The sequence below is a fragment of the Thunnus thynnus genome, chromosome 12 (assembly GCF_963924715.1).
Source record: "Thunnus thynnus chromosome 12, fThuThy2.1, whole genome shotgun sequence".
NCBI lineage: Eukaryota > Metazoa > Chordata > Actinopteri > Scombriformes > Scombridae > Thunnus > Thunnus thynnus.
This window is the reverse complement of record NC_089528.1, coordinates 28,112,047-28,136,644: the sequence shown is the minus strand read 5'-3', so window position 1 is coordinate 28,136,644 and position 24,598 is coordinate 28,112,047. Positions and strand designations below refer to the sequence as shown.

Below are 24,598 nucleotides of genomic sequence, written 5' to 3'. Positions count from 1 at the left end.
ACACAAATCATTAAGGATAATGACAATAACAGAAGTGTAGGTGGAGAGAATTTTTAAATATAGTACCTGAAACGATCCAAGGGCCAAGTCAAAAAATATTTTAGAATCTTCTGCGATGGATTCACTGAGAGAGACAAAGACCACGTAATGAATCCCAAACAGAGGGATCAGCAGGAGAGTGGATTTGGCCAACCTCCTGAGAGAAAAACAGACATGAACAATTCATTTATTTGCAGCACAGTGCAACACCATGTTCAAAATGGTCTTTTTTTTCTTGTAAGTCACAATTCACACTCAAAAAATGTGTTTCTCCATTGATGATTATGAAAAATAATGTGATCAGAGCGTGATGGGCCAGTTGTTTTTATTGATTTTTCATTGGAGGGCCATTAAGCAGCACAGTGGAAGCACATGCCTATATGTTTTGTTTATTTAACTCTGTTTAGGGTTATATCTGCATATGTTTTGTGTTGCACTTTGAGACCAGAGATGTACTGTGTTGTTGTTTTTGTTGTCTTAGAACAAAATGGCATCAACACACAATTTCTGTTCAACTTTCACCTATTTGTGTGTGTAAAAAAAAAAAAATCTGTTATGTTCGAATAGACTAAAGTTATGGAATTAAAACAGTATTGAAAGTCACACATCAAAATTTAATTCCTGGTAGGTTTATTAGATATACTTTTAGCACCATGCACTGTTCAAATACCATGGTGCCACCATGGCTTTAGTGCCTCTCCTCCTATGGGGACAGTCAGGTGTGTAGCTGCCACCCAATCAGAAGGCTTCCTTATTTTGCTGGATCATCCAGTGAATAGCAGTCAGTGAATCTTGTTGACCATATGATGATGTTGATAGGTCAGATTTTTGAGTGGCAATGCGTTTTGCCAGATTGCAAGCAGCTAACTAGCTGCTTTTAATGTAGGTTAAGATAAAAACCAGAGTAAAACAAAGCAGTCATTAAAAGATGTGAGGACGTGAGGAGCAGGAGGAAGAGAATTCAGCTCAAGTTCAGTCGTCATTCTCAACCCAGACACCTACTCCTGCACCAGTTTCTCCTCAACAAGTGCCAAGTAGTAACAACATGTACCTGGCTGCTAATTCAGCCGTTTCCCTGTCAGCAGCAGCAATGAGCTGTACTGTTGAAAGACTCTTTTCATCTGTCAGTCGGATAATCAGGGGTCTGGTTATCAGGGCATCAGTGATGACTGCTCTCCTTTGAAAGAGAACTGACTGAATCGCTGGACTATAATGAAATAATTTCAGTGTTAAACATCAAGCCCCGTTGTCTCTGGCTTTAATCATCAAAAGTAAGCTAATTTACAATTCAGGACTGCCATTTTTTAATGGTATCACTGTATGATATCACTTTATAGTTTGTAATTTTGGGGGAAATTACAGTATGTCATTGCATCGGACTTGACATTATCTCCATTACTTCATCGATGGAAAGTCCAAAGCCTTTGAAAAGCGAGCTAGCAGCTTTATAGCTGAATAAGCATCCATGTTTGTCTTTTTTCTTTCCTCACAGTGTCCTTTTGAACACAGTGACAATTTTAAACAAACTGCTTTGTTTCGCTGTTACTTAAACTTGAGGCTAACTAAAGGCAAGGCAAGCTTATTTGTATAGCACATTTCAACAACAAGGCAATTCAAAGTGCTTCACATAGAGCATAAAATGCATCGAGACAGAATATAAAGGCAACACAAGTAAAAAGACATTAAAATACAATTTAAAAGTGTTAAATTTGGATAAAAGCAGATAGCTTTAGGCTCCTGTTCATCTCCTAACAGTTTTACAAAATGCATTTGAGGCCTCTGAGAAACAGAATTATTATTAATTATTAAGCTAGACGAGACCCAAACAGAATAAATGTTTTATTTTCAGGGTTAGGGTGTGTTAGAAGTCTTGTGATTGGAGACCTGAGCTCTGAAGGGATACATGAATGCAGTGGATAATCTGGGCAAATAAAACCAAAACTACCCGACAGGCTTTACCACTAGAGCTAAATGGGGAAACAGTTTTGGAAAAGTAAATACAACCAAATAATAAAAACACTCACGTAGTATCGTTTTACCCCTGCAGAAGACGGTGAAATCCTCCCTCGCAGTATCACAACATACCAGGTGTCGACTGTGCTCAGATCTACACTGAACTTTACTGCACTGACACTGAATCTTTACTTACACTAACAGATGATACAGCAGCGGAACAAACCGGGCTTATTCAGGCTTTTCATCACCCCTCGCCTCTGAACTCAGATTCCAGCAGGCAGCAGGACATGAGAATACCTGACAACTCAGCACAGCTCAGATTTCACTGGTGGGTAAAATTGCCTGAAGATTAAACAAACCGCCTCTGACTGGGCCAAGACTCAAACAGACACTGAATCGTGCCTCTGTAGAGGGATAGAGCCCCCTCCGCCCCCCTTTACATTTTATAAAGGCTGCATCATGAAACGGTGTCTTGTTGAATGAACGTTAGCGTCACTCTTATCTCCAGACAGCAAACACAGAGGGGATAAAAAAAGGTTCTGAGCGTCTCAGATGATTTTAGGGCATTTAGCTGACTCTCTTATCCACAGCAGCTTACACTGACTGAGCAGGTGTAGCTTTTGCTTAATGACAGATGAATGTTGACTGAATTGGTCAACTTTTATTAACTTTCTTAGCATGCGTGCTGAAAAAAAACAGATTTGTAGGACATGTACAGAGTGTCGAGATGGGGATTATAAAACGAAACAAAACAAAAAAGCTTTTTGCTGCTCAAGCTGTTTAGAAAGCATCACATCTATGTGAGATACCTGTATTGTGATTGGTCATTGCCACCCACGTCAGGACACCTCAGCTTCTGAACCAAGATCCGAATGATGCTGATGAACAGCATAAAGTTCACCTTGGAGACAGGGAGGAAATAGCAGAAATATCAGAACAACTCAGGAGACTGAGAGACCCATAAGGGGCGATTTTATTTTGCTGTGTTAGATGTTTCTCTGCCCACTGAGAGCAATGAATGAAAAGTTAATAAAGAGAGAGAAACAGCAGAAAGTGAGTTTTTAATCCACCAAAAAGTGACATTCAACCTTTTCCCCTTATTCAGCTTTTTTTTGAAGTATCACAAATCAAGTTGTGAGTTGTTTGAAACAGCTACTTTTGTGCTACTATTTGGAGTTGCTAATTGACTGTTAAAACCCACCACAAATAATGATTGTCCAGTCAAAGCTAATCAACTAGCATAACTGGGCACAGCAGGTCTGTAGCTCCACATGCCAAAAAGGTGTGATTGTTGTTAAAGACTTTAGAAAACTGCTGTTAACATTTTTACCCACCAAAAATCAAAAATACAAGAGCAAAATTATAAAGATTGGATTAAACAATATGTTATCTGCTGTAAGCCGCTAACTTTAGCTTGCCTGGCTTACTACCTACCTAGCTAGTAACCTAGCGTTACTTTCAAGGCCAAAAGTTAGCATATTATTAGCTAGCTAGATAGATTTGGGGGATTACAGGTTAGGTAAGAAAGAGTCGGTCCAGGAAACATCCGCTGAGCGGCTTGTGTACCATATCAAAGTTTATGTAACGTTAGCGGCTCTGTGCTCTCTTTGAGATTTTTGGATGTTAAAATAAGATGACTTTGCTAAACACATCAGTTAGCTTTTCTTCAAGTGTAAGTGGAACACAGTGAAACATAAATTACTATTGTTTTTCTTGTTCAAGTAATGTATTATGTATTTAACAAGTACACAATTGAACCGCATCATGCCCATAAGCGCACTATTCTAGGGCTAACTAGCCAAACCCACCATACATGAATCATAAACTGGCGAGAGTGTAGATTACCTGTTAGCTTTAGCTTTTAGTATTTCTTGTAGGACTGATTTAGCATGATATCATGTATTGTAGTGATAAAATGTGTATTTTGTATATCTCACATTTTTCACAAGTCAGCTGAAACATTCGAGACAGAGTTTTAAACAACTCAGTTAACTTTGCTAACTAGCAACAGCTGATAACATTTTCTGCAGTGTGAATTGTTTCAAAAACTAGCATAAATCTCAATGGTTAATCTGTGGTTAACTACATTATGTACCAGACTGGAAAGCTTGACAGGCAAAGCAACACTAACTTCGGGGGACAAGGGTTAGAAATGGTCAGATGCTAAAATAGCTTCCAATTGTAGAGAAATTTAGCTTTTTATACTTATAGGAAATCACTTGGAACTTAATATACCAGATGATGAACTTTACAGTTATTTTTGGATTTGTAGTCTTTTAAACTTTAACTCACATTAAATTACATTTATATGTCTGGCAGCAGCTCCTGTTAAGAGTAACTTGCTGAGACTGTTAAAGGTTGAAACAGCTTACAGAGGGACTTCACTCAGCAGGAGAGAAGGAATACACTCAGCAGGAAATCCTGTGAAGTTAATAACATGAGACATGGGTGCTAACACACTCGCTGTTACTGGATGCCAGAAAGAGTGCTCCCTGATGCGTGTGGATTTATTAAACAATTCATTAGGGTTTAAAAGGTTTCCAAAAAGGTCATGAACCTCAAGTAACTTCAGCTGGAAATATTGGGCATATAACTTACAGACTTTTGCGAATGGATGTCCCTTAAGGTGGCAAGAGTCTCTTGGTTTTGTAGAAATACTTGGTTGATGCATGAGTTGTGACATTTTAACTGCTGAACTTAACATCATGACAAAATAACTACTGGCCTGCACACAGTCAAAGTTTTTTTACATTTACTAACAATAAAATAGGCATAAAACAAAAAAAATATAAAGTAGGTGGGATAAAGAATCCATATGGCTTTACAAAGGTTGTATAATAGCACCAAATAAAAAAAGAAAAAGAAAAAAAACGGAAATAGGAAGGTCAAATAATAAGACAAAGAGAAGTCCAATTATGGCAAAAAGCGATAAAAGTTCTCAGGTAATCAAAAGTTTGACCACTGGATGTTTCCCAACAACACATGTATCCTTAATAACATACTTCATTTTTCCATTTGAATGCTTCTTGAACGCAGCTTCTGATAAGCTTGGGAAACACCTGCAGAGAAACGAGAGGTAATGAACCTCAACTTACCATGATGGAGAATCCGATTGGTCCATTGATCACCGAGTTGGGTATGGGGTTGTCATTTCTCTCCCAGCATCTGAAGGCACAGCAAAAACCATAAAGTAACCAATTTAACATAAAATATGTGCAGTACACAACAGCATCTAATAAGTTACAAGCAGAGGAAGCACCAAGCAAGAAGCCACTCAATAGATTCTCATGCAAACATTTCAAATTATATTGAAAAATTAGAAGGCAAGGCTCAGTCTGGCCCAAAGCAATTTTTAAGTAATTTGACATGTTCAGACTTCATGATATCAGCACCGTAATGGCCTGAACCAATAGAGTGGAGCACCAGGAACAAAGATGAGCGTTGGTTGTGTGGTTGTTTTATCCTGAGTATATTGTCATAGTTAAAAAAAAAAACAATGCAGCATCAGTAGCACCTCACAATGTCCCAACAACAACACTGTGTTGGTCTTCACAGTTGGTACATTGGCTGTTTGGGGCAAATAAACACAGACTATACAGAAGAAAATCTGGTGCTTTGATAAAAACAAAATGTGACAAAGTGTAATGGATGATATATTTGAAGTATTTGACTTAAACATCGCTCAAGCTTTCGCTCCACTGACAAGACTAAAAACAGCGGCAGAAAAAAACAATGAGGAGACTGTAACGTTCCTCAAATTCATATGTAAAACTAACAGAAGTGTCATATTTCCATAATGTTTTTACATTTCTTGAGCTTTGACTGCCGCACTTTTAATTAATTAATTAAAATTTGCACAACCTTTGAATGGACACTTGACTACAAATTATTATTATTTTTTTGGAATTGTGGACCAATCAAATCATCTTTGACCAAATAATCGTAACTCAACATCTACTAACTCTCTCCGGGGCTTTTAACAGCATCTCACAGTCTTTATCAATGGATGGAGTTTGCTCAGTTGTTGAAAGCTCCTGAAGACTCCTTTCTCAAACTACTATTCCCAAGGTTAAAAATGAACTTTGAAGCTCAAGTTTCATTATCATACTCCAAACAGTTTCCTCACACTGTGGAGCTGTCTTCTGCGATCAGACTGCTGCTCTGTAATTGCTGCTGGAGAGTTGTTTCAGAGAGTCGTTTTTAGAATACGCCCACTTACTGTGACTCGCAGTAATGAGCTGTAGTGTCAGCTGTAATAATGTGCAACAGAAGCCGAGCAGATTTGTGGCACCAGACTCAAATGCCTCTCCATGCAAATCTCACTAGCTGAATTATCCAATAAGGTGCTCTTTGACATGTGGGATATTTGTCTTAATATACTGTAAAGCTGAGTTCCCATATGGTTGTCTGCTGATAGAATCTAATCGATAAAATGCAATTTGTGGACTTGATGAAATAACAGATACAGTCCCTGTTGAATGCCACTCTGTGCCACTCTCTAATGTGATTGAAATTCCCTATCTCCTATCACACGATAAAGGAGAAACTAATAAACAATACCACAGAGTGAAGGAGAATGGAACCACGTACGCTCACATATCCACTTGATGCAAAACAAATTACACATCATTATTAATATTGAAGGCGACACGTGGCATGCGCATTCATGTGATCCAATTTAATCCGTGTGATATGTTTTGAAGGACGTTAAAAAAAACAACAATTACAAATCATGTTTCCATGCTGATGAGTGGTCGGTTGTTGTCGCCACTCACCCCGTGTCCTCCAGATAGATCCTCGTCATCACCCACGCAAAGACGAACACTGTGGGGATTCCTGCAAACACAGGCAACACTTGTCAGTAGATCAGTTCATTGTTGAAAACATAGAACATCATCAGACTTTAACCACATTGGTCTCAATACTGTTAGATAAAAGAAACAAGCATGCTCATAACATGAATCACACAATTACACATATTTGCATTTTGAATTATCTTTTGCAACTTAATTCTTTAGCATTAAAACATTAATGAACATCAAATCATGTCATGAGGTTTAGTATATCAAAGGCTTCCTGTAATAGGTGAAAATACAATACACAACAATAGGTTCACTTTGTTTAAAGCTGCATTAATCAATTTTTACCCGACAGCTAAACACTGAACACAGCTCAAGCTGACAGACACAATTTTTGCCAAACAGCACTATCATCTTATAAAGTTGTAACAACAAATAGTTCTCTATTTACACATCCAACAGACACAGAGCAACATTATCATCCTTTTGGAGCTGTCAGACAGCAGGTGGTTGCCGCAGCGGCTGCTGCTCAGCAAGGTCGATGTTCTGTGTTATGAATGTCACCGCCGTGGCTCTCATCTACGACCGATCCACAAGTTTGTGTAGAACACTCTCATCACGAAGCTAAATAAAGCATGCAGTAGCTTAAAATAGAGGAAAAGGTGAGTAATACATAGGCTAGTGAGTTTTGCTAACTAATATCATAGATTTTTATTGTCTCAGACTGGATCAGACTTTTAGACTTGCTGGCGAGAATCTGTATTATTTGAGAAAGATACCGGTAAAGTCAGCTCATGTTTTCCTTCCTGTAGTTTCTGTGGTCATGGTGGCAAGTTGGAAAAAGTTGGACCATTATAAACTCCAACGTGTGCATTCACGAGAGTCATATTTCCATTGAAAACAATGCTATCTGACAGCACCTTTAGTATCCACCTGACAAGTGTGAGTCTCCTTTTAGCTCTGTTTTGGTTTCCAACAACTCTTTAGAAAACAATCTGGCTCTGTAGCAGCTAGTTGCTAAATTTGCCGGTCAGCTGTTTGGCGCTGGGCAGATAGTGTCGTAGGCTGTTAAACCAAAGCTAAAATAGGCTAAGAAGCTAAAAGGTTCAATGATAATTCAGTAGGAATTCATCACATTAAGCAACACCTTTCACATTACATGCAGCAATTTGATTCAATGTTAAGATGAAAAATACTGATTTCATACCCCAGCCGATGAACATGTAAACGATGAAGTGTCTGTTCTCGGAGAAGATGACAACGAGCAGCGTGTGGAGGTACAGACCCTCCACCAGCAGCCAGAAGAAGTTGGCCATGATGAAGTACTGGAAAAACACCAGGCTGGCTTTACAACCCACCTGAAAACAGACACAAAGGACAAAAACGCATGATAGAAAACTACTTAAAGGTCAAAGATCTTAACTAGGTTATAGACTTTGTATCTAACCTGTAAATGTTAAAGAATATTAAATGTCACAAAACGCAATTCTGTAACAGCATTACTGGTGACATGGAATTAACCTTTAAGTCATTTTCTCATATCAACATCCTGTTGTTTGTCCTTGCAGGGCTGTATATGACTGTAGTGTTGGTACAGTCCCCTACATCTATCTACAGGGACATTGTGGGTTAATCAGCCAATTATGCTAATTATTGTGATATGTGGGTATACATTCCCCTTTTTACACTGGGGCGATCGGCAAGTTCACCGGGAGGCTAAGCTTTAATTTGTAGATGACAGCATTACGAGCTGGGAGCAGAAGGGAGTATAAAGGTCAGAGTGCCCTGACAGAATCCCTGCAATTATTACACAGATGTTTCCACTCTTTAGATGTGAGCAAATGAGGGCAAGTAGAGGAGGAAGTTGTAGTATAACTAAGAAAGATCAAACATCAATGCTTTTTGAACATCAAAAAACAGTCAAATATGTTTCGTCAGCTTCTTGTGCAGGGGTCATGGGACTACGTTATGTTTTTGCCTTTTCAGATGATCACTTTGTCAGATTAGGTGGTCACAGGAGTCGTACATTTTTTGACTTGACTGAGAGATATGAGCCTTGCTTGTATGGAGTTGATGGGAAAGGTCAGCGCCCGGGACCGATTTCTTTCAATGCCATGTTATGTCACAGAGCACATTGTGCAAGCTGTCAAGCTAGGTAAAAGCAAAAGCAAAAAAAAAATCTGATATGCTAGTCAAAAACTTGTAATCACAAGCTTTCAGCCAAATCTCTTGGCTTTTATCAACGTCAAGGCCACGAGATGCAGCTCAAAGTTCAGAAAAATCCCCAAAAGCTTTTTTTTTTTTTTTATCAAACTGCTGTTTCAAAGGTCAAGAGTGTGTTGTGGAAATTGTCTGACAAGACTAAACACACATATGAAATAATAGACAAAACACTGCTGGGTTGAAGATTAAAAGATATTCCTGTACAATAAGGAGACAGAACACACAAAGATTTGCATCAGTTCGTCTCACCGAACGAAGAGCAAACCTATTCTATTATAGTTGCAGAAGGAACAGAGAAATTATCTGTGATTGGTCAATGTATCAGCTTATATGATTACAGCCAATGGCAAACAGCCACAAGGTATATATTTACATGTCCATGTATGCTAGATAAGAGCCACGTCTCCCAAGGACACAGGAGGGCAAGAACCCTAACCTATATGTGGCCTTTGACCCCTTAACCTGTCCTGTTTACTCCAAGACACAGGGTGTTACCTTATCTGAGCCTAAGCCAGAATAGAAAGAGAGGAGTAGGGCTCCTAAAACACATTCCTTCTCTCAAGGACACATTAACAGAGCAAATCATCATCCTTGCACAACTCTGCACATTAAAATGATAAGCCAATCCTTTGATATTTCATTACCTTTACAAGTGAACCTCCACGCTCAGCTACTTTATCAGTAGACATCCAAGATTCTGGTCTCTGATACTGTGAGCTATATTTCACAGTGACACATTTTACAGGTTAAAGCGAGTATTTTACACGCCAAAGCTCAGTTTTGTCTCTGACACCCCACATCTTTCAGGTCAGGCCATGATTTGGCTCCATCGTGTAGTCTGATCCCGGCACTTAATCTTTGATCAGATGATTTAGTTAATTTTACACAGTATTATATTTTGACAAGCTCAAAACTCATCCCAAAATCTATCCTCTGAATATCAGAGACTCATCCTCTGTAGGCTTGAACGTTTGCTCTGAAAAGTGGAGGATGGCAGCTTTAGTCAGCTGTAGGATGGCAGCTAAGGGTTGTGGTAAAAAAAACAACACTTCTTAAACCAAAGGTGCTAATATAACCCACGTCTCCCCTACTGATCTGCAAGTTCAGTACTTTCCAAACACTATGACTGCGTTCACATGCATATCCTGGTTATGGTTTTTGGAGTATGCCAGTTATGTGTGGTGAGCATCATATCCTGGTCTCAGAAAACCTATCCTACCCTATCAACAGTACTCCCAGTAGAAACCAGGACACTGTGGCACACAAACACCTTATCAAGGTTTCTTTAACATTTTCTGTTGGTAGAGAAATTAGTGGCTTAGATGTTGAGGAAACAAGACACAACTGGACACAGATGATCAGAAACCTGGATACTGTTAGAATCATGCAAACAGGGAGCTGAATAACCAGGTTTCTCATGTTCCATGTAAACACCATATTCAGAATATGATCAAAACCAGGAAAGTCATGTGCAAGTAAATGCACTCAATATGTAGTTTCATTGACTACTTCTATGTTGCCTTTGTTGCCTGTTGTCATAGCTCTGAAGGTAATAGTTATAAATAGCGTATTCATAGCAGTGCACTGGCACATCGATGATTGTTCTGAACATAATGAACATTCAGATCAACACAGTAGAAACGGATAATGCTGCAGAAGCGCTTTGAGAAATTTCAACAGACATTTTAATGCTTTTTTTTTGTAGTCGTGACTCTGGATTTGCATTGGAATCCATTGTAATTTCCGTAATTCAAGGCTGACTGGCTGCTATCCTGCACAAACCTTTCAGAGGCACATTACAAGCCTAGAGCAGATGACTATTCCTCTATGAATGTGAGAAGTTTGGCTTGTTTTGTTCCCACTAAAACCTGGAAATTACATTTTAATAAAAGTTTTGGTTTTGTTACCAGATGTCAGGGACATACTTAGACCGTTATTCAAACAATGAATATATTGCAGGAGAGAAGTTCCTCATCCTAAATGCTAAATGAGACAACATAGATTCACCAACTAAATTAAATTTAGTTATCAGTGTAGAAAATAGCTGGAAATGTCACAATAAATGAGTTTCACGCTTTTGTCATGTTTATGAGACATTTGCAAAATTAAATACGTTTAAGACAAAAAAATTTAAAGTCTAATTTATGTAAACCTAATTTAAATGTCATATTAAAAACAGTTGCTGGGAACGTCACACTGGAAATGTCCTTTTGTGACAGTTGTGCTGTTAACACGCGAGTGTGTTGCTGCACGCTCTCTCTGTGTGTGTGCCGCCTCGCTCGTTTCCCTCGGGACACGACTCAGCTGACTGAGGACAGAGGTGGTGACCTCACCAGCGATGGCTGATGGGAGCACTGTGTGCTGCGGCTGAAGAGGATGTCATCTTTCACCAACACGGCCACGGCTCTCAGGATGAAGGAGAAGAAGAGGTTGAGGTGAATGTAGTTCCTGGTGCAGTGGAGCTTCCTGCACAGATATAAAACATACAAATGTTGGGAAATGAGCTTTGTCATACAAAAGCTTCACACAATTCAAGTTTCACAGATGGGGTTTATTTCTATTAATTCATTTAAGAATATATTTGATATATTAAACTGTTTCTTTTAGGGCTGTATCAGGAAGCAAGAGCAAGCAGGACCAACAGAATTATGTTTCAACTGTGTTGCAGCTAGAGATCAGCTTGATATGTAATTGTAGATTTTCTATCTACTGATAGTTGATTTGTAAAATGTTTTGATGTAATCTATGAAGGTAAAGAGTTCAGGTTTCTTCAGAGACCAAATGTTGCCGCTGTTTGCCTTCTACTGCTTTACTGTTTTCATGCAAGTACTGTAAAACGATGAATTCGTTGTTCAGTTTTTATTTTTGTGTGAATGTAGAAAACTGTTGAGAATATATGCTTTCTTAAAAAAGGATAGAGTATGCAAGGTCAGTTTTGCACTGACTTCAAGATTTGATTTATACAAATACTTGGATTTATTGTCTCATTAAGGCCACGTTCAGACCAACAATAGCGCTGGATCGAAAAATGCAACCTCCTCATTCATTTCAATGAGGCTCAGGAACAGTAGGGTCCCGATGCAGAGCGCCCAGATGAAAAAATACAGGTTCATCCAACAGTAAAAGCTATACCTGGCTCAACTTTTGCTGCAATGCAGTGACACTGATATAGGTGCAATTGTTGAAATAAAAAAATAAAATAAAACTTTCCAGAGTGGAAAAATTCTCCTTCATAGTACTGATTGGCCCAAATATTTTCCTCTTGAAATTACTTTTAAAAAATTAGGAGTCAAGGACTTGACAGTTAAATGTTCACAACATCAGATTTTCCTTTTGAATAGAGGCCAGCTCCTACTGAGACTGATGCATTCACTTAGTTGAACCTGCAGGAGTTTCTGAAGGCTCGTCGAGCGTGTTTTTTTCTGCTACGTGACGAGTGAAAATTAGTTTAAAGCATCTTCTGACGTCTTTACCGCACAAACAAACTGTCATCCGAATATGTCAAGCAGCCAAGCAATTACTGCTGTCAAAGAAAATGACAAAAGAGGAAGAAAAAGAGAAAAAGATGAAGATGGTAAAATGAAAAATAGAAAAAAAAAAAAGTATTTTGACCGCTTCATAGAGCCTGAGAGGAGAGAGTGAGTATGTTGAGTCTGCTTTAATAGAAGATTTTTTACTTATTTTTCAGAAAAGGCTTCAAGTATGAGGACTCTCTTCTCCTTACATTAATAGTATCTGAGGGAAACTTTCACACAAAGTTGAAAGTGTGTTGTATCGTCAAAAAGTCTTCTTCCAAAAACAAGTGTCGGGGAAAAAAAAGGGGAAATCGTCTTATAATCAGGGTCGTCTTATATTCGGGCCAATACGGTATTATCAACCGTTCTGCAGTGTTAAGCCTTGCAAACTCATAAATCTTAAACTCAACGTGACTTCCTGGATTGTATTTCATCTTCTCACCAGTACCTCTAGTAACACAGGCAGATGCCGGAGTTTTATTCAAATGCAGAACTTTTTTTTTTTTTTTTTTCAGCCAGTCTGCTTTAGCTCCATCATGCAGCATCACTTTATCCTCCGCTAATCTGCTGGATATCTGAAACCGCGACCAAAAGAAAATTGGGGATCTGGGATTCTTCCCCCCGAGGCCTCCGAAGTATGAAATACTTTACCTCGAGATGGCAGAGGCTTTTTTTCAAGGACATTAAAAAACATGTTTATTTGACCTTGCATTCATATACTGTCTCTATTTTTATGTGTCTTTTATGATTTTTGTTACCTCTTTAAGTTTTTATATTTTACCAGTAAACTATTGATTTGGCAATTGGTTTTAATATCAATAATATCCATTTTTATCATTTTTCTGTCTTAAATTGCATATTATTTTAACTTTCTTTTATTTATTATTGTTTTTTAATCATCATTTGATTTGATTTGTGGATTTTATTCCAAAAAATTGTGCTTATAAGTAGTGTAATAGTTTGTATTACTGTTATATACTACAATTCCCCATCAAAATTAAGGACGATACAGCTGCTGCTACTATTAATAACTGTATCCATATGACATACTGTACAGGTTTCTTTCCTCATGGAGAACACCAGCTTCCAATCAAGTTTCAGTCACTTTTCAAGTGGATGTATAATAAGCTCTCACTCAGGGATCAGTGCAATAAAACCAGGAAAGCCGAATGCATACGTAGAGTTTTGATACTCGTGGAAGAGGAAGAATTTAAGAGGATTAACCGTCATCAGGCACACACAATGATAATCTCAATCACTGCTGTCAAGAGTTTGTGACTTTTTTTTTTTTTTTTACTCAAACTCAATTGTGTCGAGTCAAACGCGGCCTTAGAAAAGTTTTTTCTTATGTCTCGATTAAAATATCTTTTCACAGATGTGTAATTTATGCATATTTATCCATCTGAGTTCAAAAACTAATCCCAACAGCATTTAAAAAAAAAAAAAAGCTTCAATAATCATCATTTAAATTAACAAAAATGAATAAAACTAAACCCATTTTACCCATAAACTGAGAAGCTGACACACACACACACACACACACACACACACACACACAAACATCTGTTGACAATTAGTTGATAAAGCTGTGAAATGAAAATTTAGTTAATTTCCAGTGCTTGTTCATTTAAAACCAAATTAAACTGACAGCTTATCCTCAGACTCTGCTGACGTGTCAATCAGAGCACGAAGATAAAAAAACACGAGAAACAAAGACCTGAAAACTGAGCGTGAAATGAACACCAGCCACTAAGATTCAGTATCGTTTCTGTTTCTTATTACAGTTGTTTTTTGTATCGTGAGCACCCAGCTTCCTCACAGGGGTCCCCTGAGGTTTTATGTTGCGTAATAACGTTTGAGTATTTGGTCTCACCGGAACAGACAGAGGATGGCGCTTCCTGTGGTGAGCGCGATCAAAGACAGACTGTGACCCAGAGTGTACAACGTCTGCACGACCATATAGAAGACCAGCTGCAGAAACACAGAGAGAGAGAGAGAGAAGAACAGGGAGGTTATTATTATATTTTAGTTATCACTCTTATGACAGTGGCAGTCACTTGGTTTGTGTGTCAGTGCAGGAGAAGAATATCTCAGAAATATCAGGAGTAAATTCTTTTTTTTTAATCCTCGTGACCAAAAATCAGTGATATCGTTGTGTTGTTTTAGTTCCCTCAACGCAAAAATACTTGTGTGATGCAAATGGTCCCAGCAATACCGACCAGTTAGGGGTATGTACTGTATGCTGCCATGAGGCCTAATGCAGTCTTAAAGGACAAGTTCACCATTTTTCATGTCTGGTGTCCATATGACAACCCAGTCGCCAGAAGAAAACGTTGGCATTGAACGTTTCTGTAAACCACCAAAATGTTGAATATCTACGTTTCAACATGTGTAATACGTATCATATCAACATTTCTACAAACGTAGCATATTAACATTTCTACCTGTTGAATAATGATGTTTTATGTCTGGTTAGGTTTAGGCACAAAGACCACTTGGTTAGGGTTAGAGAAAGATCATGGTTTGGGTTAAAATAAAAATAAAACATAAAATAAAAACGGCCGATGTCTCACTTAAAAAAGCCAGTTTTCTCGCCTGAAAAATGGCTGCAAATGTCCTGACGTCTCGCTAAAAACACCCGCTTTTGTCGGTTGAAATGGGAAGCGGACATTGGTTTCGGTTTTGAGGTGGTCTCGAACTGTGCTCTCTACTTACTAACCATCCACCTGCCCCTCCTCCTCCTATATAGGAAAGATCAACTCATATAGATCACACGTGAACTACGTCACTTTAGAAATGTTGATATAATACGTGTTGTTGAAATGTTAATATGCTACGTATTTCACGTGTTGAAACGTAGATATTCAACGTTTCTGTAGTTTCCAGAAACGTACAGTACCAACGTTTTATTCTGGCGACCAGGCTGCATATGACCATTGAGACAGGTTTTTCCGGCTGTAATCATTCCTCTTGTTCATACTGGCCATTAGAAGATCCCTTTATAATGCGGTTTCAATGAAAGTGATGGGGGACAAAATCCACAGTCCTCGTTTTGAGCAAAAATGTACACTACTGTGCAAAAGTTTTAGGCACTGAAAGTAAAGTGAGGAGGCTTTCAGAAATAATGCCATGACTAGTTTTTATTTATCAGTTAACTATATACAAATTTCAGTAAACAGAAGAAACCTAAATGAGTATTTGTATTTGTTGTGAGCAGCAGCAGTTCTGCTCGGTTCACCTGCACACAGTGTTTCAGGTACTCGGCAGGTCGGTTGGTTCATCTGCGTCTCGGAGAAGTCGCCACAGTTGTTCTGTGGATTTCGACGTCTCAGCTGCTTCTGTCTCTTCATGTTAATCCCAGACTGACTCCATGATGTTGAGACCAGGGCTCTGTGGGGGCCAGACCATCTGTTGCAGGACTCCTTGCTCTTTATGTCGCTGAAGATGGCAGAATGAATTTGGGACCAATCAGACGCCTCCCTGATGGTATTGCATAATGCATTAGAATCTAAACATCTAAAGTGCCCTAAAACTTTTGCACAGTACTGTATTTAAAAGTTTATCTGAAGATAATATGAGGTTTCAGCTGTCTGAGTTAGTCAAATCAAGTGGATATCTGCCACATTTAGTCTTTTTTTTTGTAAAAATGTCCCTCTTTGTGTCTCGACAGACAGTGTTTTACTGTTCAGCTGCAGTGGAAGGATCATAAAAAAACAGGGATATTGACTTGATTTGACTCATTTGGACGCTGAAGTCTCATATCAGCTTCAAATAAACCTTTAAATACATTTTTGCTGTGGATTTCCATCACGTACATTGAAACTGCATTATGAAGCGATCCTCTAATGGTCAGAACAGGAGGAATGATTACAGCAAGAATAAATAGTTTCAATGTTCATTTGGGCTCCTGACTGTTGTTTTAACACAACTAATTTAATTGAGGCTTGGATCACTTAAAAACTTTAAGGAATCCTAGAATCTGAATTTGACCAGGCAAAATTTAAGCAACTGATTTTTTTTTTTAGTTGGATTTTTACGTCTGAATTGAACTTATTGAATTTGAGCAATTTGAACATCGTTTCTGAATATTGGGTATAGAATTTTCTATCTGAAATTGTAAACATTATATACTGTAATTAAGTTTTTTTTGAAATTACAGGGCTTGAAATTGACTAGTGAACATTTCAAAGAGGGGAATTCGGACATATGGCTTTCAAAGTAAAACATTAATTAATTCAGTGGTGATTAAATTTCAGTTGTTTATGAGATTCACATCCTTATGGCCATTATTTGCCTCCTTACATTTATGATTAACACAGATTTGTTTCATTCTGAATGGATATAATTAAGATTTTACCACTTTTGCTGAATTGAAAAACAGGCCATGATACACTAGAATAATGAGTGATTCACAGGCTCCCTCATAAAAAGGCAGAATACCAGTCTGGTGTTTGCAGACCAGTGTTGGAGATGAACTACTAATGCTACGAATGGTAACATGACCAACATGGAGTGTATTTTAATTTGAAAAAACCTGTCACACTTCCAGCTGAGTCACAATCATTTCGAAATGAAAGTATGTTAGAAATCTGGACAGCCGCTGACCCTCTCCCCGTCTGCCCTGTGCTTAAAAAAGCTACCGAAGCTGTCAACGATTGCGGGTTGGAGGATGGACCAGATAGCAACCGACACGACATCTGGAGGAGACACTCTGCTATACTGTCAGGCCACCTCCTCCAAAAAAAAAAACCCTGTTGGGGAACAGTAGACAGTTTCAGCAGGAACAGGGACAATCAGCAATGTTGAGATGCTGAACTGTGATGTTGTTACGTAATGTTGTGTTTACTGTTTATACTTTTGAAAACAAAATATTAAATTAGTATTTTTACCCAAAAAATGTTCTTGCATTATAAGTTTGATTGCTCCCTTCACTTTTTTTTTAATAAGAGTGATTGAATGTTGCTCTGTCATGCAATATAGAAGTAAGGCATTTCCCATAATTTGGAATAAATGCCCTGGAAATTATCCAAAATGCTTCCGAAACATATTTCATGAGGGCAAAAAAAGCCCTTAAGTTAATTTTTTACAAAGGTGGGGCACTGCATATCACTCCTAAAATCAGAGGCTACAGATTTATCAACACGGGCTGCTTTCACTAGTGTCTCTGTGGGAGAGAGATGAGAGGACGGAGGAATTTAATTCACCGAGTGAGGACTGCTGTCCTCGCTCACTGCAGTGTCATTTTGAGGAGGCGGAAATTACTCATTACACACAGCATTTCAAGTGTCAAACATTATGATCCTTATTGTTGTTTATGGCTGCAGATCTGGCAATATTGGCTGACTTCGCTGCCAGCAAAGCTCACTGGGAGTAAGTGAATAAAAGAGAGAGAGAGGCAAGACAGCACAAAGGGTAATTCAGTGGTGCCATGTGTGACCCAAAATGAGCCAAACAAGTAAACAGCAAAGCAGTTACTCGACAGCAAAGAGCCAAAACACAGGAGCAGAAGTTTAATATTTTCACAATTGAGATATCTTCTATGAAAAACAGGAAAAAAAAGCACTTTTTCAAGGACAACAGACAAATCAGGATTTTCACTTCTCACTTGGACTTCACCTATCTGATGATAGATAATTGTATTTCAGTTGACGAGGTGGAGGTGTAAGGTTTTCTTTCTATTATGCACATTTCCAGGTCCATATTTACTTTATATTCGCTTTACTGGAATATCTTTGCATGATTTACAGTTCAAAAAGCTCCTTATTTATCTCATACTGGCCCTTTATGCAGCCCCTTAGTTCAGCCTCTGTCTCTAACAGGCAGTTTTAGCTCCTGTCTCTTTAAGACCCGCCTCCTGATGAGCCTACTCTTTTCTGATTGGCCAGTGTCCAGAAGCTGCTTTTCAGCAGATTTATGGCAGCTCCCGAGGCTACGTAAACAAACATTAGCAGGATTAGTAGGATTTCACTTATTTTTCTCATTCTATACATGAAATATAAACTTTTCAGATACATCCGTACATATTTGGTGTATATATAATCACTCATTACATTTTCAAATCTGAATCAAAAACTGTCCTAACATGAAATAATCACACACATCTGAAAACGGACAGGCCCTGGACTTACATGCTGATTTGTGACTTATTTGTTAAGGGACAGATACAAATATTTTACCATCTACCTTTAAATATTTTCATGAAAAATGGAAGCGGATTTGTTCTTGCTGTGTTTGTATCACTTAAAGAAAGTGATGTATCTCTCTCTCACAGTATGTTACTATGTTTTACCTTCTTCCAGTCTGTAGTCGTACAATAAAGCTGGTCTGCACTCTCTATGACCTTCTCTCCTGCTCCCAGTCTATGTTGTGAAATGTCATGTAATGTGTCGGCACCAATTAACCAGGTCTGATTCCTTTTACTCGGGAAATAAAAGCAGTTCAGAAAATGAAATACGGAGAGATGATTTGACATTTTAGTCTCCAATTAGACGAAAGTACTAGACAATTAGACATATTTAGGCCAAAAAATAGGTGAACAAAATAATTAACTTGGTAAAATAGCAATAAAATTACAGAAAAATATTAAAAACAAACCAAAAAAAGAAGAAAAGGGGAAGTATGATTTGAAATGATTGATAATTATGATTTATTGATGATATAATTTGCCTGTTTATCCTCTTATGTGATTTGTCTTTTCCCCCATTTTACTAGAAACAGACATTGATGAAAGTGACATCTCAGATAAAATAGAATTAACAGTGACTGATGTCACATATAGCAGTTGCTCTGTGTTTTAATGAAGAAATAGGTTAAAAACACAACAGGATTACTAGAAAAACATTGAAATATTTACTTTCATTGATACTTTTATAAAAATATCAATGAAACTCTACAAATTTAATGACATTTTTGTTGAAAAAAGGAAAAAAAAACATTTTGGAGAGAAAATTGTCAACATGTTACTGAATCGGGACTGCAATGCCCTGTTTTCTTCTCTTGTGCATCACTGCAAAACAAAACGTTAAAGTTTATGCCCTGATTTTATCATTCAAGTGCAAACTTCAACTTATTTACAGTGATTAGTTTTACTGTTTGAATCAGAGGCCTCAAGTTGTTTTCTGTGCCATTTGCATATGTGTGAATGTTCCTCTGAGGTTTGATTAAAATAATGTTCAGTTTGTTGCAAAGTGTGAAAAGAAGCAGAATTCAGATTAAAGACCATTTTTTCACTGTACATGGCAAAATTCTGACTTTTTATGAATTTAGGACCAAATTCTCACAATGTGACTGCTGCTACGACCCACAACTACCAACCAATCAATCAGAATAAGACATGAATTGACACAGTGTGCACTGGCCAGCACAACATTTCATTAGTGCCATTTTTCAATAAAAGCATCCTTAAAGGATAGGTCTTGTGTGATGCAAATGGGCCCATTAATACCGACCAGTTAAGGTTATGTACTGTATGCTGCCATGTGGCCTAATGCAGTGTTAAAGGACAAGTTCACCATTTTTCAAGTCTGGTGTCCATATGAAACAAGTTTTTCTCACTGTAATCATTCCTCCTGTTCATACTGACCGTTAGAGGATTCGTCCAAATGCACTTACAGTGTAAGTGACGAGGGACAAAATCCACAGTCCTTGTTTTTTTTGCAAAAATGCATTTAAAAGTTTATCTGGAGATAATATGAGGCTTCAGCTGTCTGAATTAGTCGAGTAAAGTAGATCTCTTCCACAATTAAAGTCTCTTAGTAAAAAGAAATCCCTCTTTGTGTCTTGACGGACGTTGTTTTCCTGTTCAGCTACAGTGGAACAAAAAGACAATTTGGCATTAAAAAGACACTTTAAAAGATATCGACTTCATTTGGACGGCTGAAGCTTCACATTAGCTCCAAAATAAACTTTTAAATGCTCGGAAAGGAGGGCTGTGGTTGTGTTGGCCCCCGTCACTTACACTGAAAGCACAATATAAAGGGATTTCTTAATGGCGAGTATGAACAGAAGGAATGTTTACTGCAAGGAAAACGTGTCAGCGTTGTGAACCACAAAAAATTGTGAACCAAAAATGAAGCAAAGCAAAGAAAGTGTGACTGTGCTGCTTTTTCAAAACATCAGAGCAGTGCAGATGGATGACATGTCTCTGCTTTCATTTACTTGTTTCTACATTTACATCGCAGCGCTACAATTCGCCACACGTTCATCGCACAATCTGACAGCCTCAAACTGATATCGTACAGCCTGACACAGATTTTCTGACCTCTTATAGTATAACATTAAACTATAAACTTACATCATTCTTGTTGTCGCACAGTCTAAAGGCGCCTTAAGAGGAGGGAAGCTTTAAAAAGAAAGAAGGGCCGGTTGATTTTTACTCTCTTTTTGTAATTAATCAGGACATAAAATGTATGTCTCTTGTGTTTCAGCGCAGATGTGATGCAATAAGGCCTCTGTGCCTGGAATGAAGCTTTGCATCAGCTCATTATATTGTGTGTGTTGGAGGGTGAAGAGAGAAAGTGTTTTGTTGTTGAGAAAACTTTTGTATCTGGCATGAAGAGCTGAAGAACAGATCATTTCCTTTTAGAAAGAGAAACAAAGAGATTGTAATCAACCAAAAAAAAAAAAGAAAGACCTGTCCTGTTATCTTGCTTCCTCAGAAAAAAAAGAGCTCCTGTGTTTGATTTCCTCTCTTTAGTTCATTACGGAAGAAAATCAAAGAGTGTTTGTTTGACGAGAAGCTAAAAGGACGGTGTGTGAATCCACCGTCCTCCTCAGCTCGAACACACAATCTGCCTCTCCAGTCTGTCTGAGCACATCTCCTCTTAAAACGTGTAAACAGCTTTCAGACATTCACCTCATTACATAACCCTGAAAGCAATTTAACATGTTGGTCTCTGAACAAAAGTCACTTTTACCTAAAAGTCATGACAATAATCTTCCTGCTCAGAACAAATAACGCTTTCAACACGACACAAGTCAGATTAATGTAAAGACAACAGCAGTACAATGTGAAATACGCACAGCAAAAGATGGAGAATGAGCGTTTAATTAGTCGCTGCTCTCCGTCTCGTACTGAATAGTGTGTGAGCATTGTGGCGCTTTCTGTAAAGGTTCATCATGTCTGAACAAAGCCGCACTTTAAGGTCAAAGAAACCTGTGTCTTAATGACTAAAAAGTAAACTCACTAATTATATGTTTATTAGATGAAGACACCAGTTTGATGTCTGAAAACTTAAAAAGGGACTTTTGTGTGAAAGATGCATGTGAATGTGCAGCGCTGTCTCCTAAAACTGACATTACACTATGTGACAGAGGAGAACAGAGAGAGAAAATAAACAAACAAAACCATCTCAAGTCAGATAATCTGCAGAATTATTCACAACGTAAAATATTATAAAATATTTAAACCTAAAACTTCTGCAGTGTTTCCTCGTCCTCTTCTTGCTTGGAACACAAGAACATATAGTATGATATTTGACAGTCAGTTGGTTTCTGTGATTGGACAGATACCGTACTAAAAATGGTGCCCATTCAGTCCTATAGGAATTGCTCGCCTGGCACATACGCCAAAAAAAGTTTCTAGCTCCCAGGTTTGCTGTTTGTTGTGTGGCCCACTGAATATGCGCAGTAGTGTTTCCACCACTGGCCCCACCCACGAGCTCCCGCTCGGCCCATAGACTTTACATTGTGATGACATCACAGATTTTTAAATCGCTTTTCTCAGCTCGAGGAAAGTTTTACAAACATAAGACCTCCATGGATCAAAAGTTCATAATAGAAAGAGTCATAATTGACGTTGTTTGCAGTTTGAGGTGTCCTGTCAACAGTTTTACAGGCGTCTCTTTTACAATGGTGGTCTATGGGGCAGCAGGGGGATTTTTCGCTGCAATACCGCGAGTGGCCACTGGGAAAAATTGGCTGCAAGGCGGAGCGGCCCTATCCAGCTCTTATTATACATCCATGGTCCATTTCCACAGAGCCCGCCATGTTGCACCGCCATGTTTCTACAGTAGCCCAGAACAGACAAACCAAACACTGACTCTAGAGAGGGCCTTTTGCATTTTTTGCGGGATTCGATGGACATTGTAGGTTCTCCTACACGCTTGGAAGGGGAGGGTGAGGGGAGAGCTATTCAGTTGGTTGCAATCTGCAAACTCACCACTAGATGCCACTAAATCTTAGACACTGACTCTTTAAATATATACAAATCTTAAGTCAAAAATAAGACTTTTTTCACATAAAATCAGTCGATAGATGTCTTTGATTACAATGTAAATTGTAAATAATCAAATAATATAAATTGGGTTTTTAAAGGTATGATAATATGACAATATTCTTTGCAGTTAATATCTTCAAATGTGACTGTTTTATTGCTAAAACTTAATGTTACATGGAAATAAATGACTTGATTTTGTATTTTCACCAAAGTAACAGTATACTCCTGGTGGTGCAGAATTTGTGGACTCTGGATCTGACCCTGATTAGATTAAAAGAAGACACCGCTACAACTGGAAACCAGGATTTCTGCCCGCATATGAAATTAAGTCACATTTCACTTGCTAGTTGTTTGTGTAATAAAAAAAGCTCTCGCCTGCAGCTGCAGCTTAATTAGGGAAGCAGAGAAACAAACAAAGAAAAACTGACTAATGCTGTGAAAGATGAGTGTGTAAACGCATAGGGATGTGTTCAGACGTCTTTTGGCTGTAAGCGTAATATTAATATAACCCATTTGCATTTCTGTTAATTCTTCAGTCATTTATATTCTCATGTGCCGTAGTATAACCTTTAATCTATTTACATTTTTCAGTCCCATGTTGAAAAAGTAATTACTGACAGTTCAAAAACACCGTCTGCTGCCTCCAGATGAAAGTTGGCATTTTGCCTCTTTTTAACCTTCAGTGAAGAGCAGAAAACAAACAAAAAAAAGGGACATTAACATTCCTTTACGGGATGAAGCTCCTTTGATTTCAGGTCAGCTAATTCACTTTACAAAAGAAAGAAGCATGACGTTTGTCTGCCAGACATTACCAGCCGACCACAGAGTGATTTTCTCCCAGACGAACATGCAAATGCGGATTTTGTGGTTCTTGTTTGAACTGCAAAAAGCTGAAGTTCATTCGTGCTTTGACTTTCATACAGCTACTGAAGTATTTCAGCAATACATGAGAGCCTGCAAGAAATAAATGCATCCTTTTCTTCCTTCTCGTCCCAAGAAATACAAACGTTGAAGATGGACTACTTTGATCTGACACATGTGAAATATTGGTCAGGATGTTTTGGGGGTGAATTGTATTGAGACGGTGACCTGCTCAGAGTGCAGACAAGGAGACCAGAGAGAGGAAAAAGCAAATGGAAAAAAACAGAAAAAGAGAATTAAAGTCACAGAAGAGGAAGAGTGAGAAATGCAAAGACAGGAAGCGACAGAAACAGAGAAAAGACACAAGCAGACAGTAAGTTCAACAAACACAATGGGTGATTCAGAATATGACCAGTCATGACCCAATCTGATCCACGGCAGTGAAAGAGGAGGGGAGCTGCAATTATCACCATCGAGACAAAGCAAGGCCAAACATTCTCCTCACTGAAAAACTCTCTTTCTTCTGAGTCCCTGGCCCGAGGAAAATCACAGCTCATGAAAAACTACGACAAAAAACAAACTGTCAAAGTCTGTTTATCGTATTATCCTCACAACGCCTTCAGGTATCATACCTTGTGGTTGTCTTAAAGGAAGGTGATGTTTTAGACATCTCAGTCAACACTGATTTGGTGATTTGCAGGTCAGAAGACGTCTAGATGTTTAGATTAAAACTGGGCTGAATTTACAAAGGTATATTTACATAGTTAGATTCAGTTTGAGATATGCTGCGTGTCTGGCGGTGAATGGTAGTTAGTTTTTGTGTTTTTTCAAAAATTCAACAGCAACATCTCCTTCCAGAAACAGTGTCATTGTTGCTCTTGACAATCAACATCCACAGAAGACATGGACATCGACAGTGTGGTATATCCAACCCATGTACATCATATACACCCCCACCACTCACAAAACCCAATTTATTTACCTGATTT

At 38.3% G+C, this 24,598-nt stretch overlaps 1 protein-coding gene across 3 annotated transcripts in view; it reads right to left on the bottom strand.

The window, feature by feature from the left end:
* vipr2 (vasoactive intestinal peptide receptor 2) overlaps positions 1-24,598 on the bottom strand; it is a 108,139-nt gene that overhangs the window by 6,817 nt on the left and 76,724 nt on the right. For 2 of the 3 annotated variants that reach the window (XM_067606692.1, XM_067606694.1), the window contains exons 5-11: positions 14,406-14,503; positions 11,351-11,483; positions 8,002-8,152; positions 6,771-6,831; positions 5,091-5,160; positions 2,805-2,896; positions 67-196 (exon numbers count right to left, since the gene is read on the bottom strand). In XM_067606692.1, coding sequence (XP_067462793.1) covers positions 67-196; positions 2,805-2,896; positions 5,091-5,160; positions 6,771-6,831; positions 8,002-8,152; positions 11,351-11,483; positions 14,406-14,503 — 735 coding nt within the window. Of the gene's footprint in view, positions 1-66; positions 197-2,063; positions 2,147-2,804; positions 2,897-5,090; positions 5,161-6,770; positions 6,832-8,001; positions 8,153-11,350; positions 11,484-14,405; positions 14,504-24,598 lie in introns of all 3 variants that reach the window. The other variant, XR_010930993.1, reaches the window with a different exon arrangement.